The sequence below is a fragment of the Muscardinus avellanarius genome, assembly GCF_963383645.1.
Source record: "Muscardinus avellanarius genome assembly, chromosome: 17".
Taxonomy (NCBI): Eukaryota; Metazoa; Chordata; class Mammalia; order Rodentia; family Gliridae; genus Muscardinus; species Muscardinus avellanarius.
Genome location: NC_137803.1, coordinates 60,574,775 through 60,590,551, shown reverse-complemented (window position 1 = coordinate 60,590,551; position 15,777 = coordinate 60,574,775). Strand labels below are relative to the sequence as shown.

The 15,777-nt window shown below is 45.4% G+C and overlaps 1 protein-coding gene across 1 annotated transcript in view; it reads left to right on the top strand.

Moving 5' to 3' along the window:
- Positions 1-15,777, top strand: part of LAMA1 (laminin subunit alpha 1) — a gene marked incomplete at both ends in the record, with an annotated part of 143,528 nt that overhangs the window by 116,239 nt on the left and 11,512 nt on the right. Inside the window, 10 exons of the mRNA XM_080714726.1 lie at positions 586-729; positions 1,778-1,911; positions 2,747-2,897; positions 4,104-4,228; positions 7,842-7,992; positions 8,820-8,964; positions 9,680-9,821; positions 11,959-12,073; positions 12,265-12,435; positions 14,787-14,938. Coding sequence (XP_080570852.1) covers positions 586-729; positions 1,778-1,911; positions 2,747-2,897; positions 4,104-4,228; positions 7,842-7,992; positions 8,820-8,964; positions 9,680-9,821; positions 11,959-12,073; positions 12,265-12,435; positions 14,787-14,938 — 1,430 coding nt within the window. The remainder of the gene's footprint in view (positions 1-585; positions 730-1,777; positions 1,912-2,746; positions 2,898-4,103; positions 4,229-7,841; positions 7,993-8,819; positions 8,965-9,679; positions 9,822-11,958; positions 12,074-12,264; positions 12,436-14,786; positions 14,939-15,777) is intronic.

The window sequence follows — 15,777 nt, the reverse complement described above, 5'->3', positions numbered from 1 at the left end:
TGGTAAGTGCGTCAGTTGCTCTACAAATAATATATACTAAGTACATAGATTCTCCCTCCATTTATTTGACTAATCATCAAAGATCTCAAGGTAATAAAGTTCTTGTCTTGAAGGAATTAAATTCCATACAGGTGAGAGAATTTCTAATATAAAATGTCTGATTAAAAACTATTTTAGCCGGGCGTGGTGGCACAGGCTTACAATCCCAGCACTTGGGAGGCTGAGGCAGGAGGGTCTCACAGGTTCAAAGCCAGCCTCAGCTACTTAGTGAGGCTCTCAGCAACATAGTGAGAACTTGTTTCCAAATAAATTATAAAATAGGGCTGGGTTTGTAGCCCGGAGGTAGAAAGCCCCTGGGTTCTACCACAGAAAAAGAACTAAATGATTTTCCTGATTTAAACACTTTTCCAAACAAAAATCATCTCCATTGCAGTCTGAAGCTTCAATTTGTAAAACCCAGAACATTACCTATCATCAAAACAGGAAACTTGATTCATGGTGAAAATTTGAATAGCTCCTTGGGCAGGGTGAGAGCTGCCCTGTGTGTCAGTAAGTGACGGGAACACTTTTCTGTTTCTTCTACAGATTAAAGTGGCCGTGGCTGCAGACAGAGACTGTGTCCGGGCCTACCAGCCTCCGCTTTCCTCTACTAACTACAACTCCTTGACGCTGACCGTCAAGACACAGGCACCTGATAACCTTCTCTTCTACCTCGGCAGCAGTACCAGCGTAAGTGAGCGTCATGGTAATGTTTTTATAAATGTATGGACCTCCCTAATCCATGTTTCTTGATGAAAAAAGGGCCTTTGTGAAATCACTCATTTTCCTATCGGTAATAAACTTGGCTAAAATGGATTAAAACAATAATAAATGGGTTAAAAATAATAAATGGTTTTGAAATAATAACAATGAATTAAAATAATAATAAATGGATTAAAATAATAGACAGCAGCCAGGCACACTGGTATGTATCCGTAACTCCAGCTCTTCAGGAGGCTGAGGCAGGCGGATTGCGTGATCAGGGCCAGCCTGGGAAACTAAGTCCTGCCTCCGAATGAAATTAAGACGGGCTGGGATGTAGCTCAGGGGTGGAGTGCTTACTTATATAAGGCTCTGGCTTCACTCCCCAGCACCACAGAAAAGGAAAAAAAAGAAAAGAAAAACTGCAAAAGTAAATGCTTGGGAAAAGAAAAGTCACATTTCTGCAGAGTCCGCCCCTCCTCCCGTGGCCCAACCACAAGCTCTGGGAATAGAACTCTGGTGATGCCCTCCGTGACCCTCGAGGTGACCCAGGGTCAGAGTAGACGAGTGTCCCCAGGTCTTTCCTGCCAGGGAGATTCCCACGGTCCAGGGGTCGAACTCCCGACACAAGATCCTAGGGCTGGAGCCGTGGGAAGGGTCAGAGCCCTTGGGAACGCTAGAAGTGTTAATAAGCCCACGTGTTATCTGAAATGCCTTCTGAGGAGTCAAGAGACAAAGCGTTCAGGAGGCACGCTATGGGATTCTGTGGCTCCTGTCGTCCATACGGGGCTGTTATTTGTGTTTTTAAAAACTAGAGAAGACATAGGGCTATAGCTTCATGATGAAACACTTGCCTGGCATGTGCAAGGCCCTGGGTTTGAGCCCCAGTAAAACACACACACACACACACACACACACACACACACACACACTCACACACACGAGAAAATACCATAAGGTCCCATTCTTGAACGTGTTTTGGTGGTCGTGCAAACAGCATGTGTAACCTGGTGTCCTTTCACATCCTGTCCCCCAGCCTGACTTCCTGGCAGTGGAGATGCTACGCGGCCATGTGTCCTTCCTCTGGGATTTGGGATCTGGGTCCACACGGTTGGAATTCCCAGACTTCCCCATCAATGACAACGAATGGTACACCATCCGTGCAACCAGGTAGCGGAGAAGGTGCCTTAGAGCATCTGCGTTTCCACTGCACCTCAGAAGTGCTCACATGCTTGTGACATTTCATAAAGAGGCTATGACACTTCTAGGAAGTTGAATTATAAGCAAAGAATGATGATTTCCATTAACCACAGAAATAAGGGAAAATTGTCTTATTGCAGAAGAAGTCAACTCTGTTTCTAAAACAAAGATCAGAAAAAAATCCTTAGAAGCTTAGAATGTTGTTTAAATGCAACTTGTAGAAAGTCTGACTCTGAGGCAGACAACCTGGTCCAAGTTTACTCCCCCGCAGTAAAAAAGAGTAAATGTAGCCTGCTAGGAAAATTTCATGGCACAGGTGTGACTTGCAGGCCTGCAAGATCAGAGTGCGAAGATGATACAGGGATTGCATTTTCTTAAAATTGCACAAGAAAAGTCTTCCTTTCGAAGCCCGTCCCCAGAGCTAACTACTTCTGAGCACCTCGAGGCATTTCTTTCTCTTTAGTGTTTGTGGTTGGTGGTGTGGTTGCTGGGAATCTTTTTCTTCATTATCACATAAATGGTGTAACACTGAAAGCGGTTGATGGACTGTCTATGAACATAGTATAACTCATCATCCCTAACTGCCTTAAGCAGGGAAGAAGCACAATGACATGTATGCTTTTGGAGGATTACTCCACAGGATTTGGGGCATTAACTAAGGTGGGACGGCAAGACTGGAAACGGAAACACCGGTTGGGGGGCATCTCAGGAGACGTGGGGGAAGCAGATGGGGCTGTGCACGAGAGTTGTGGGCACATGTGGGATGACTCTGAAAGTTTCCTTTGCAATCCTCTGCGCCCCTCAGGTTTGGAAACATTGGTTCATTGAGCATAAAGGGAGTGAGCTCAGCCTCAAAGCCTTCCACAGTAACCAGTAAATCCCCTGGCACGGCCAATGTTCTGGATATCAACAACTCGACACTAGTGTTTGTTGGGGGACTTGGAGGACAAGTCAAGGTAACATCCTGGAAGTTCATCTCTGCTAGTTTCACGTGTGTAAAGGGGTTGGCCCAGGGAACGAAACTGGCCAATGACAGGATGCGCGTGTGTGAATGTGCGGCAACAAATCCCAGTGTTATGTATAATTCCATGCACCAATACAAAGAGTAAACGAAACGTGATAATAATAATAATAATATTAAAGAAACAGAATAACAATAGTAAAAGTAAAGAAATATAATAATAATAATTAATAATAATAATAATAATAGTAAAGAAACAGAATAACAATAGTAAAAGTAAAGAAATATAATAATAATAATAATAATAATAATAATAATAATATACTTACAATGGTTAAATCCATCCTTAGCTGCTTTCTGTGCTTTGAGACAGCTCCCCTGCAGAGTTGGGCCAGTTTTGCAGGCAAAGGACCAGTTCATCACTAATATAAATGTTGAAGAAAGCAGTGGTTCCTTTTGCTATTTGACTTCTTTTGAAATAGGAAGTTCACTATTTTATATCAGTTCCTTTATTTTTTTATTTATTTTTTTATTTATTTATTTATTTATTTATTTTTGGTGGTACTGGGGTTCCTGGAAGCCCTTCTACCTCCGGGCTACACTCCCAGACCTATTTTTACATTTTCATTTTTGGAAACAGGGTCTCTAAGCCAGCGCGCGCAGCTGGCTTCGAACCTGCGTGATCCTCCTGTCTCCGCCTCCCAAGCGCGGGGATTACAAGCGTGCACCACCATGCCCGGCTATATCAGTTCCTTTAAAGTTCCTGTATCTTTATTCTAACTCTAATCGGGGGTTCGTGGCAGAGTGTGTATTTGTTGTCTAGCCGTGGCGCTCTCACCAAATACAGCTGAGCTTCCTGGTCTTGACTCAGCGCTCTGCGGAGCGGGGAGGCGCTCGGCTCCAGGCGGGCCCCCACTGCTCGCCACGGCCTCTGGGTTTGTGTCCTCACCTATAAAGGAGCTCTGTCCAATGACCGCAGCAACTGCATTGACCCCTACCATCCTGTCCAGCCGTCACTCATTCCAGGATGCCCTACCCCAGCTGGAAGGGAAGCCGGGGACTACAAGCTGGCCATCGTCTGACTGTTGGCCTCTCAAACTTGGAAGCCACCAGACGGGAGCCCCAGGGGGAAGTGTCGCGCACCCGGAGAATTTACTGCTCTTCTGCCGTAACGCCATGTGGGTTCTGTTTGTTTCATTAGAAAGCCCCTGCTGTGAAGGTGACTCATTTTGAAGGCTGCATGGAAGAGGCCATTCTGAACGGCAAGTCCATCGGCCTGTGGAACTACATTGAAAGAGAAGGCGGATGCCAGGGCTGCTTCGGAAGGTAACCCATCCCCGTGGTTGTGTGCATTATCCTGTTCACACGGCTCCTTCTGAGCACGCTGAGAAAGTTTCCACACACATCAAGGATGAGAGCATTTATGACCTCGGTCATCTTATTGCAAAGGATGTATACAGATTATTTACAAATAGCGGCATGGGGTTATGTTTAACTCTTAAGAAGTGCTCTCTTTGCTGGGTCTTGTGTTTTGGTCATAGATTATAAGGTCTAGAAGCTTCAGACATCTTCTCAAACCACTTTCTGTTTTAAAGAGCACAAATCATTCTACATTTTTATTCTAAAAAACACCTCCAAGGATGAGCATATGTGTGTATGCAGTCGATTTTTATAGGAAGGGCTTTCCTATACCTCACCAAGTTCTCTAATTCTAGGAATAAAATGCATTTGCATATGTTGATATGATAGAGGCATTTAATAATATAATCTCACTGGGCTTAGCACCCCTCACTGTAATAAAATCACTTTGCTTATAAAGTATCTACAACCTGATGTTTTAGCACTTTAGTAATTAAGACAGTAGATTGCTTTTTGCCATCGAGGGACGTAACATATATTAACTTCTTCCATGCGATGGCTGCCCTGTCCAGATCGATGTCTACAGTTAGCAGTGACGGCATCACAGTGAGTTTGAGGGGCTCGCGCTGCATCCAGAGGGCCCGGGGCCTGCGTTTTTTGTCGCCCCTCTATGTCCTCACGTGGCTCCAGGCGTGGGATTCTGTGGTTTAAGCCGTTTTTTTTTTTTTTTTTTTTTTCCTTTGGTGGTACTGGGGTTTCTGGAAGCCCTTCTACCTCCGGGCTACACTCCCAGACCTATTTTTTTATATTTTTGAAACAGGGTCTCTTACGCCAGCGTGGCTGGCTTCGAACCTGCGCAATCCTCCTGTCTCTGCCTCCCAAGCGCGGGGATTACAAGCGTGCACCACCACGCCTGGCTGGTTTAAGCCTTTTACACGCCACTCCCCTCAGCTTGCTTACAAAGTTAGAGCCAGCGTCTTGGGTCCCACAGCTTTAGGACTAGGAAGAATCTCTGGTTGGGGTGTAGGTTTCTCAGGTCCCGGCCCAGGTCTTCCAGCAGTTTCTCTTGGTGACTTCGAGCAGCGAGCAGCGCTGTCTCCATCTCACTGGGGTGTGGTTTCCTCTTCCAGAACAGGGAGGTCGTAATCATACTTAGTGTTAAATACCCGTAGAGTTGCAGAGAGCGCCAAGGGGGGAGGGCAGCAGAAGGAGCAGGTCTCAGGCCTGGCCCAGGCCGCATGCATCTCATGACCTCATAGCTGACCAATGAGAAAGGGAGGGAGGATCCGGAGGCCCAGGGAACCCAACAGGCTCATGGGGCTGGAAGCCCACTGGGCAGGATGGCCTCACGCTGGGCCTGCGTGACGTGGCCTGCACGGGTGCTAGTGGAGTGCTGAGGGCCTCAAGCAGCCACTGTGCTGAACCAGGTGTCCTTGGGCCTGGGCCTCTTACCTGGTCAAGCCGTGGGCGTCTCCCTGCGCCCACTTGGGGAGCACACCCTTGGGCACGTGAGCCTGCGGGTCTTAGAACTGAAGCCTGCAGGGTTCCGGAGGAGCTCAGGGAACTTGTCCCCAATGTGGGGACAAGCCCAGAAACCTGCTCTTGGCCTTGGGGTCTGGGTCTTTCCAAGGAACCACTTCTAGTCACCTCTCGTGAATTCATCCCTCCTCCAGACCGCCTGGCCCAAGCAGGTCCACTGAGGGAAGTCCCTGAGCAACGAGCCCACCCTCATAAGAGAGAGAGAGCTTGTGGGCTTGGAGGCAGGGCAGTTGGAGGGCAAGACACACTTCTTACTTAAAACCCAGCTGCCAGGTGTGGTGGTGCACACTTGTAATCCCAATACATGGGAGGCTGAGACAGGAGGATCCTGCAGGTTCAAAGCCAGCCTCAGCTACTTAGTGAGGCTCTCAGCAACTTAGTGAGACCCAAGTGAAATATAAAATAGGTCTAGGAGTATAGCCCAGAGGTAGAAGGATCCTGGGTTCCATTTCCAGTACCATAAAAACTAAATAAATAAAAAATAAAACCTGGCATCGCCATTTTCTCAGGGTGTGTCCTTCCTTGTAATTCTTAGCTTTCATTTGTTTATTGTACTGGAGATTGAAGCCAGGGGCATTCTGCTTCTGAACTACATTCTGGCCCTTTGTATTTTTATTTATTTATTATTTTTTAAATATTTAAACATCCTGGAGCAGTGAGGGTCATCGGCATGGGGCACACTTGCCATGGGCTGCTCACTGTGTGTGATATGTCGGCCTCTCAGGGAGGTCTTATTATCCCGTTTTCTAGAGATGAAGGCCATGGAGTAAGCCGGGGAGCTGGGAAGTGGACTGGGTATTAGTTCTAGAGTCTGTATCTTTTCCCCCATGAAGCTGGTTGTCTAATAAGCAGAGTAATAGAGAGTGCTTCTGCAAAGCCACAGGTTTAAGAATTAAAGAGTCAAGAACTGTGGGGCATGGTGACTCCCACCTGTAATCTCGGGACTTGGGAGGCTGAGACAGGAGGATCATAGGTTCAAGGTTGGCCTCAGCAATTTATCAAGACTTTCAGCAATGTAGGGAGACCCCGTTTCGAAAACAACAAAAAAAATTAAAAAGGGCAGAGGGTATAGATCAGAGATATAGAAACCCCTCCCCGGAGATCAACCCTCCCACCCCCCACACGCACGCACACACACTCACACACTCACTCACACACACACACACACACTCACACTGACACACACACACACACACACACACACACACACACACACACACACACACGCAGAGGGATACATGCCAGTATAAGAATCATCCTGAAAGAACTGGAAAAAAGAAAGAATAGTCATATGAAAGGAAATGAGAACAAGCAAACTCATCTACTTAAGTAGCAATATTTACAGCAGTTATCTGCCTATTTAGAAATTTCTTTTACCACAGTAATCTGTACCTATATTACTTGCTTTTCCTTGGGAAGCAGCTGAGCTTTCATGTAATCTTATGGCAAATAAATTGCTCAATACAGTTTGAGTATCCTTACTTGAAATTTGCGATTTTTTTTCAGATTTAGAATATTTGCAAATATGGCGTAGGGCCCAAGTAAAAACATGAAATTCATTTGCTTCAATACACCCCTTATACACGAGGCCTGAAGGTAACTTTCTACAGGTTTTGAACAGTTTGGGGTGTGAATCAGCTTCGTGGTATGGCATTTCCGCTTGTGGTGTATCAGTGCGAAAAAGGTTCAGAGTTTTTAATTTTTTTTTCCCGGTATTGGCGATTAAACCCAGGGTCATCCTAACTCTGAGCAACACCCGTAGCCCTATTTTTATTTTTTATTTGGAAACAGGGTCTCACTGAGTTGCAAAGGGCCTCGCTAAGTAGCTGAGGCTATCTGCCAACCGCGATCCTCCTGTCTCAGCCTCCCAGATGCTGGGACTTAACAAGTGTGCGCCACCACGCCAGGCAGGGTCAGAGTTTGGCCTGGCGTTGCTCAACATGTATTATGATTTGCACTTGCTATTAAATATCGGACATAAAGTTTCGTCGTGGTCTGGAGGAAGGAGAAGGCATGGTAATTCACAATCTCTGCTTTGCAGCCCCCTGAAAGAAGGCTCTTCCTTCCATTTTGATGGGAATGGGTATTCACTGGTGGAGAAGACGCTCCGGGCCACCGTAACTCAGATAACAATGTTCTTTAGTACCTTCTCACCCACTGGTCTCCTTCTATACCTCGCTTCAAATGGCACCGTAAGTCTATATGGGGCACTAAGGATTCTTTACTTACATTTAAATTGTTATGAGGCCATTTATGTTAAATGGGGATTTGTTAGTATGATGTATACCTATCTTTGCTGTGCAGTCTTTATGAGCACAAACCAACACATATATTCATGTGTGCTGTAGTATTTTCCCATTTAAAAACATTAGTGTATTAACACAAAGCCATGAAAAACCTCTGGAAAACACAGAGAGGCCTCAATGAGACACACGCCTGCCAATCATTGTAAATAGGTCAACACTTGTTATTGAATTTCATTTCAAATAGAATATCTTAGCTGGGTGTGGTGGGGTATGCCTGTATTTTCAGTACTTGGGAGGCTGAAATAAAAGGCTCATAAGTTCAAGGCTAGCCTCAGCACAAATGGATAAGGGTATAGCTCAGAGATAGAATGCCCCTGAGTTCAACCCCCAGTACTATTAATAATAGTAACGTCTTGTCCTGTGTGCAGCGATCACAATGGCTTTTGTTAAAGTCCATGCATAGGAGCTCCAGCTTCCCTTTTGCATCTTAGGGCTGGTCATTTCTGTCTCTCCATCCTCGAGTTTTATTGCTAAGACTGGACCATCTGCCAATCTAAATGGAACTTGGGAATAATGAATGGGGCGCTGAGCCTTCCAGTGCTACTGGGAGAATGTTCTAGAAAGCCATGGCGGTCACTTTTAGTTTTGTAGAATAGACTTTTAGCCATGGGGTGGGACCAGTGTTCTTGCTTTGACTCCCCCCCACCCTTGAAGAGAAAGGAAGTCTTGGGATAAAGACATAGCCCTGAGAAACTCTGTGCTCTTCTTTACAGAAAGACTTTTTATCCATGGAGCTGGTCCATGGAAGAGTCAAAGTAGTGATGGACCTGGGGTCAGGGCCTCTCGTTCTTTTCACGGACAGGCGGTACAACAATGGAACCTGGTATAAAATCTCCTTCCAGCGGAATCGAAAGCAAGGTAGGTGCACAGAAAAACTCCTCTGACTTTGGTGGTCCTCATGAGAATATAAAGCTATCCAGGCATGGTGGCACACACCTGTAATCCCAGTACTTGGGAGGCTGAGACAAGAGGGTTACGGGTTCAAGGCCAGCCTCAGCAACTTAGACTCTCAGAGGCTTAGCAAGACCCTGTTTCAAAATCAGAAATAAAAGGGGCTAGGAGTGTAGCTCAGAGATAGAATGCCCCTGGGTTAAATCCCCTCCTCCCCACAATAAAATACACGTCTTTCCAAAATCAGCAGCCTTTCGTTTCCAGGGCATTCTTGATTAACATTCTGGCTCTTCACCGTAACCGCACTTGGCACTACCGCATTCTTGAATGATATTTTAATTGGAATTCACTCTTTGGGGTGCAAAGCTGAGGATTTGCATTTTGCGGGGACCAGTAGACTTGTGTTTGTCTGCTCTTTCATGATTTCACACTCAGTGCCAGCCTGGAATCACCAATCAACTCTGATTCTCGCCTGCACGCCTAGGGCCGTCATTTTACACCATGGAATCTGGGTTTATTTGCTTTAGCAGAGAGGATTTTTTAAAGCCCAGGGTATCAGTGGGTCAAATTTGCAGAGTTCAAAAGAGTATGTCTTTGTAGATGGACTCTGTCAGCACAGGCTTGCATCGTGCCTTCACAGAGACAGCGCTGCTTACCTCTCTCCCTTTTGCTGTCTTTGTAGGCCTGCTAGCTGTTGCTGATGCCTACGATACCAGCAACAAAGAGACCAAGCAGGGGGAAGCGCCGGGACCATCTTCGGATCTCAACCGACTGGATAAGGACCCGATCTATGTGGGCGGAGTGCCTCCCTCGAGAGCCGTGAGGTAGGATGCTGAACCGCAGGCTTTTCAGATCCCTAATCATCAGCCATGTTCGTTTTCTAGGACTGGAACAAAGTACCATGAACTCGGTGGCTCTGACCACACGACTTGTTTTCTCTCTGAGCTCTAGAGGTTCTGAGTGTGAACTCCAGGTGTGGTCAGGGTTGTGTGCTCACCAGAGTCGTGAGAGTGGCTCTGTCCCAGCTCCTGGCTCTGGGGAGTTTCAGGCGCTCCTTAGCTTATAGATGGTATTACACCTGTGACTCCACCTCGTCTTCCCTCCAGCTTTTATCATTCTGTGTCCAAAGACCCCTTCTTATAATGGCTATGAAGGCCATTCGTGTTGAATGGGGACCTAGCCCAATGACCTCATCTGAACTTGGTCAACTCTGCAGAGGCCCTGTTTCCAGATGAGGTCACATTCCCAGGTGCTGGAGCCCCGGCTGCAGCATCTTTTGGGAGACATGACTCAACCCATAACACCTGCTCTCATTCAACACACTATATGCCAGATTAGTTGGGGAGTAGAGCAAGCCTTTGGCAGAAAACATATGATTTTATAATCATCACCTTTAGGACACCTAAAAATTAGCATTGTGTAATATGTACAGACTCTCCCTTCCTGTCACATTTATCCTTCTCCCTAGACCATTTTAGAGAAATGGAATCTCTCTCTCTCTCTCTCTCTCTGGTTTGAACCCAGAGGCATTCTAGTTCTGAGCTACATCTCTAGCCCTATTTTATTATTTTAAATTTGAAATAGAGTCTCATTAAGTTGCCGAGGGTTTCACTAAATTCCCGAGGCTAGTCTTGAACCTGTGATCCTCCTGTGTCCGCCTCCCAAGTACTGAGATTACAAGCATGGGCCACCAGGCCCAGTTTAGAGGAGGAGGATCTCTTTAAAAGCCACGACTCATAACAGAATGAAACATGGTTTCTGCAGACTTACCTGAATACCCCCTTATAAGGTGACAGTGCGTAAGGGGTGTGACAGCTGCAAGAGAGGAAGAGTAGAGAGGAAGAGGCCGACCCCGGGGCCCTTCTGTAGCACCGGTCTGCATTTAGCTTTGGGCTTTCAGTGATTGACACAAACCTCTTTGTGGCTCATTGGCTTCAGTTTGGAATTGCAAAGTGGACAAATTCAGCTCTAAGTTTCTTTCACACTATTAAGAAAACGCCCTAGGGAAGAGCCAGCAGCCGAGGCAGGACGGTACTCGGGGAGTGGGGAGAGGGGCCATCAGGTGTGCAAGCTCCATCGGGTGTGCAAGCTGCCTTCCTCCACCCAGTGCTTTGCAAATGTCCGTTTCAGCCATTGCCTGTTGCGTTAGTCAGCTTTCAATTTCTGTAACGAAATGCCTGAGATAGTCACCTTTATTTAAAGGGTGAATGATGTGGTCAGGAGTTTGGGAGGCTGAGACAAGAGGATCTCAGGCTTGAAGCCAGTCTCAGAAACCTGGCCAGACCCTCTTCTCAAATAGAAAATAAAAAGGGCCTAGGAGTGTAGCACAAAGGTAGAACACCCCTGGGTTTAATCCCCAGTACCCAAAAAATCCTTAGATTTTTTTGGTTTGACCTGAAGTTCTTGCCTTCTTGTAGGTGAAGGACAGGTCTTCAGAATGATGCATTGCAACCAGTTTTCTATGTGGGAAGCCCCTCCCCTGGCCCTTTTTCCTTTTGGTACTAGAGGCTGAACCCAGGGGCATCCTACTTTGAGTTATACCCTCAACCTTATGTATGTATTTATTTATTTAATATAGTGCTGGGGACTGAATCCAGGGCCATTCTACTTTCATGCTCTATCCCCAGCTCTATTTTGTTTTTTATTCGGAAACAGGGTTTTGCTAAGTTGTTGACAAGTTTCACTTAGATGTTGAATCTGGCTCTGAACCTGTGAATCCTCTTGTCGGCCTCCCAAGCACTAGGAAAATACGAGGATTATGGGCATGCGCCACCATACCTGGTCTATTTTTGCTAAGTTGCCGAGGCTGACTTTAAGCCTACAGTCTTTCTGTCTCAGTACTGGGATTACAGGTGTGTACCACCATGCCCGGCTGCATAGGTCCATTTTTATTCTGTCTTTCAAAACTGGAATTATAAATCCCAAATTTCATCTTAGCTGTTCTTACATCTGTCCCAACAGGAAAGGCATTGGCAGTAAAAGTTATATGGGCTGTATCAAGAACCTGGAGATATCCAGGTCGACCTTCGATTTGCTCAGAAATGCCTACGGAGTGAGAAAAGGCTGTATTCTAGAGGTGGGACAAGCTTTCCTTGCTTATGGGGATGTTTCTATGAATGCTCATTGCTTTATGGACATACTGAGGTAGCAAGTTTTCAGCCAGTTATGTGGACAGGAGAGAGGCGAGCGGGCAGTGGGCAGCGGGCAGTGGGCAGCGCCTCTGCCTACAGGCGGGAACTCAGCGCACTCTCTCCCCTCCCCAAACAGCCCATCCGCAGCGTCAGCTTCCTGGCAGGCGGCTACGTTGAACTGCCGCCCGCATCTTTGTCACCGGAATCAGAACTGCTGGTCACATTTGCCACCCTGAACAGCAGTGGCATCATCCTGGCTGCCCTCGGCCAGGATGCGGACAAGCAGGGTCACCAGCAGGTGCACATGGTGAGTACCACCCTGCCCAGAGAGGAGATGCTTCGGAGAACACGGAATGGGAAGCTCCTGACCCTAATCATTGGTTGTGGCTGTGTTCTCGGTTGGTCCTGGTATGCCTTAGAGTAAGTGAGAGCTGCTGGAAGTCTTTGGCGTAGGAACCAGTGATTCTTTAATTGCGTTTCTAGTGGCTGAGAAAACTTGTCTGTTCTGCCTCTAATTAGAGCTGCCAACATCCCCACATCTGAGCTTTCTTCCCTGTGTTCTGATCCTTAGTCTTCATTTTAAGGCGGAAACAGAAAGTCCTTAGATTTTGTTTGGACCCGGATTTTCTTCGTCTATTATAAGCTTCAAAGGGGCAGAGAGAGAAGGTGGCTGTGATAAGCACAGGGGACCAGCAGTAGGAGAGGGGAGAAAGGAGGACAGTTCTCTGTATTTTTATTCCATTTCAAGAGCATTCAAGAAATTTACTCTGTCCTCTGCTCAGACTTGGGTAGGTCACCCAAATGCAAGACACATTAAGGAATCCGCCTGTGTTATTCTAACAAAGAAGAGCCCTGTGCACCTGTGGTTTGTAGACTAGTAAGCTCTGCTGGGCAAAGATACTTTGCAAACATGGATATATAATAGTCGCAGCCCTGCAAGGTGCAGGCTGCTTCCTCTGTTTTCTGTTTTGTTTATGGGTTTTTTTGCGCTCAGCAAGCCCGGTTAACCTGCTCAAGGTCACATAGCTGGGAACACCCATCTGCAGATCCCAACAGAGTCACTTCCTGAAGGGCTGATAAGGACAGAGATTAGTTCACAGATCAGTTTTGGATTTCAGTTGAGATGAAATTTATACAACATAAAATCAACTGCTTTAAAGTGGACAGTTTAATAGCATTGCATGCATTCGGTGTCAGGGAGCCACCCTCTCTAGTTCAAGATGTTCTTATTACCCAAATTAACAGCCTCTGCCCAGGAGGAATCACTCCCCATCCACCCGCCAAACCTTGACAGCCACCAGTCTGCTCTCCGTGTAGATGGATTTGCCTGTTCTGGATATTTCATGTAAATCAAATCCAACAAATTGTGATCTTCTTTGGCTTTTACTTAGCATGTTTTCAAAGTTTACCCACATTATATATTTATAATCCATCCCTGTTTAGGGCTGAATAAAATTTCCCTGAGCATACGCACCATGGTTTCATGGTTTATCAGTCTATTGATGTATATTGGGTTATTTGTGCCTTTTGGTTTTTTTTTTTTTTTTTTTTTGTGGTACTGGGGTTCCTGGAAGACCGTTTACCTCTGGGCTACACTCCCAGACCTATTTTTAAAAAATATTTTTATTTGGAAATAGGGTCTCTTAAGCCAGCGAGGCTGGCTTCGAACCAGTGCAATCCACCTGTCTCCACCTCGCAAGCACAGGAATTACAAGCATGTGCCACCACGCCCGGCCATTTTGTTTTGTTTTGTTTTTGATGCTGCTAAGACCCTATGTGTACAAATATTTATCTGAGTTCCTGTTTTTGATTGTTTTGGGTCCAAACCCAGAGTTTCTGGGTTTATGGTAATTCTTATGGTGTTTTACTCTGAACCACTGCTAAAATATTTACCTTCACCAGTCCTACTAGGTTTATTCTTAAAGTTTTCTTACTTAGCCAGCAAAAATGAATGTATCACCCGATGTTGGTAAGAATGTTGTGAAATACTCATATTCCACTTTTGCTGGTGGCTCTATAGATTGCTCTGCCTCTTTTCAATATGGCAAAGTTTTAAGAGCTTCGCACATTTTCAACAGTGAAGAGTTACAATAAACAGTTTTTAACAGATCTTTCAATTTGAAAATTCAACAAGCTTTGTCAAAATGTAGCATTTAATTGGCCTGTTTCTTATACCAGCAAAGATGTGCTTATTGATAACATAAAAACAAACATATTTTCATTTAAAATATTTTTTAAAACTCCTCAACCTCCTTTTAATGCCACTTACCAATTTCACAGCCTAAAGAAAGTCGGATTTAGTGTTCACATGTGTGATAACAAGAAACTAAAAACTACCTAAAATTTCATTCACAAAAAGGCAAATTACAATATATCAACTTGTTGGTACATCATGTACCGTAAGTCCTAAGCATGAGGATGTATAAATTGGAATCAGAGCTCTGCTTCGCGGTAATGGCATCACGAGCAATGCAAATTATATAAATAGCTATTAAAAAATTATACGCAACAGCTAAAATGGGTGTGACAGACGGTGAGATTCTTGAGAAACCGCTTACTTGCTGTAACTATTTCCACATTATAAACATACGATGAAATGTTTACAAACCACTTGTAATGTGCTTTGGGTGGGAATCTCCCCCTCTGCCCCTTCCTCAGCCCTTCTTCTCCATCCTGCTCGTTGACGGCCATGTTGAAGTGCACGTGGACGCTGGGGACGGGACCGGCCTGCGGAAGGCTCTCCTGCACGCTCCCCGCGGCGCCTCCAGTGACGGCCAGGAGCATTCCGTCTCCGTGGCTAGGACCCAGAGGTACGGCCCAGCGGGCCCTGGAGTCGCGGGGAGGGCGGCCTCAAAGGGCTCGGGGAACTTTGTTAACCTGCGCAGTTGAACGACGGGATCATCAGCACAACAGCACTGGCCGTCAGTTCTTGTCCTTTCAAAAGAATTACTCTAGAGACTTGCCAGAAGACTTCTTTGGCAACCAATTTCATCTTTTTTAAAAATTTTTTATCGGAGCATTATATTCATACATCATATTGGGGTAAAAAACCTGTGTGGACACACATGTACACATCACTGACTTATCCCCTGCCCACTTCCCACCCATTCCCTCCCCATCCCTCCCTCCCTTGCTTGGCTTAGTGGTTGACTTCGATATGTTTAAGAACATTGTGTTAACCTTGCCTAGTAAGGTTCCATACGTTAACCTTACAAATGTTACTGTACATTTTTACATTAGATTAATTCTGAGGCAAATAGAATGAGAGCATTATTAGGATCATTTCAACATATTTGTAGAGCAAGACTGAGAAGACAAAACTACAGAAGGCATGTCTTAACAGCACACTGGGAAGTTTTGGGATAGGTGAAAGTATATATACTAAAGGCCTAATACATATACTGTATTATATACAATTATTACATATAGTTGTTTTTTAACAGTTGGATTCAAGGATGCTTATTGCTGGAGAATGTTTAATTGAAAGGTTTAATTTTCAAGATTGATTCACCCTTTAATTTAGATTTGATGTCAAGTTAAAATTTCCCTTCATGGAACTCTTATTCAGTAAGAATGTGTGGGGATCGTGCATAAAAATCGAGCTATTGTTTCATTGTATTTAAAAGACTGTATTTCCTCTTTTGATCCT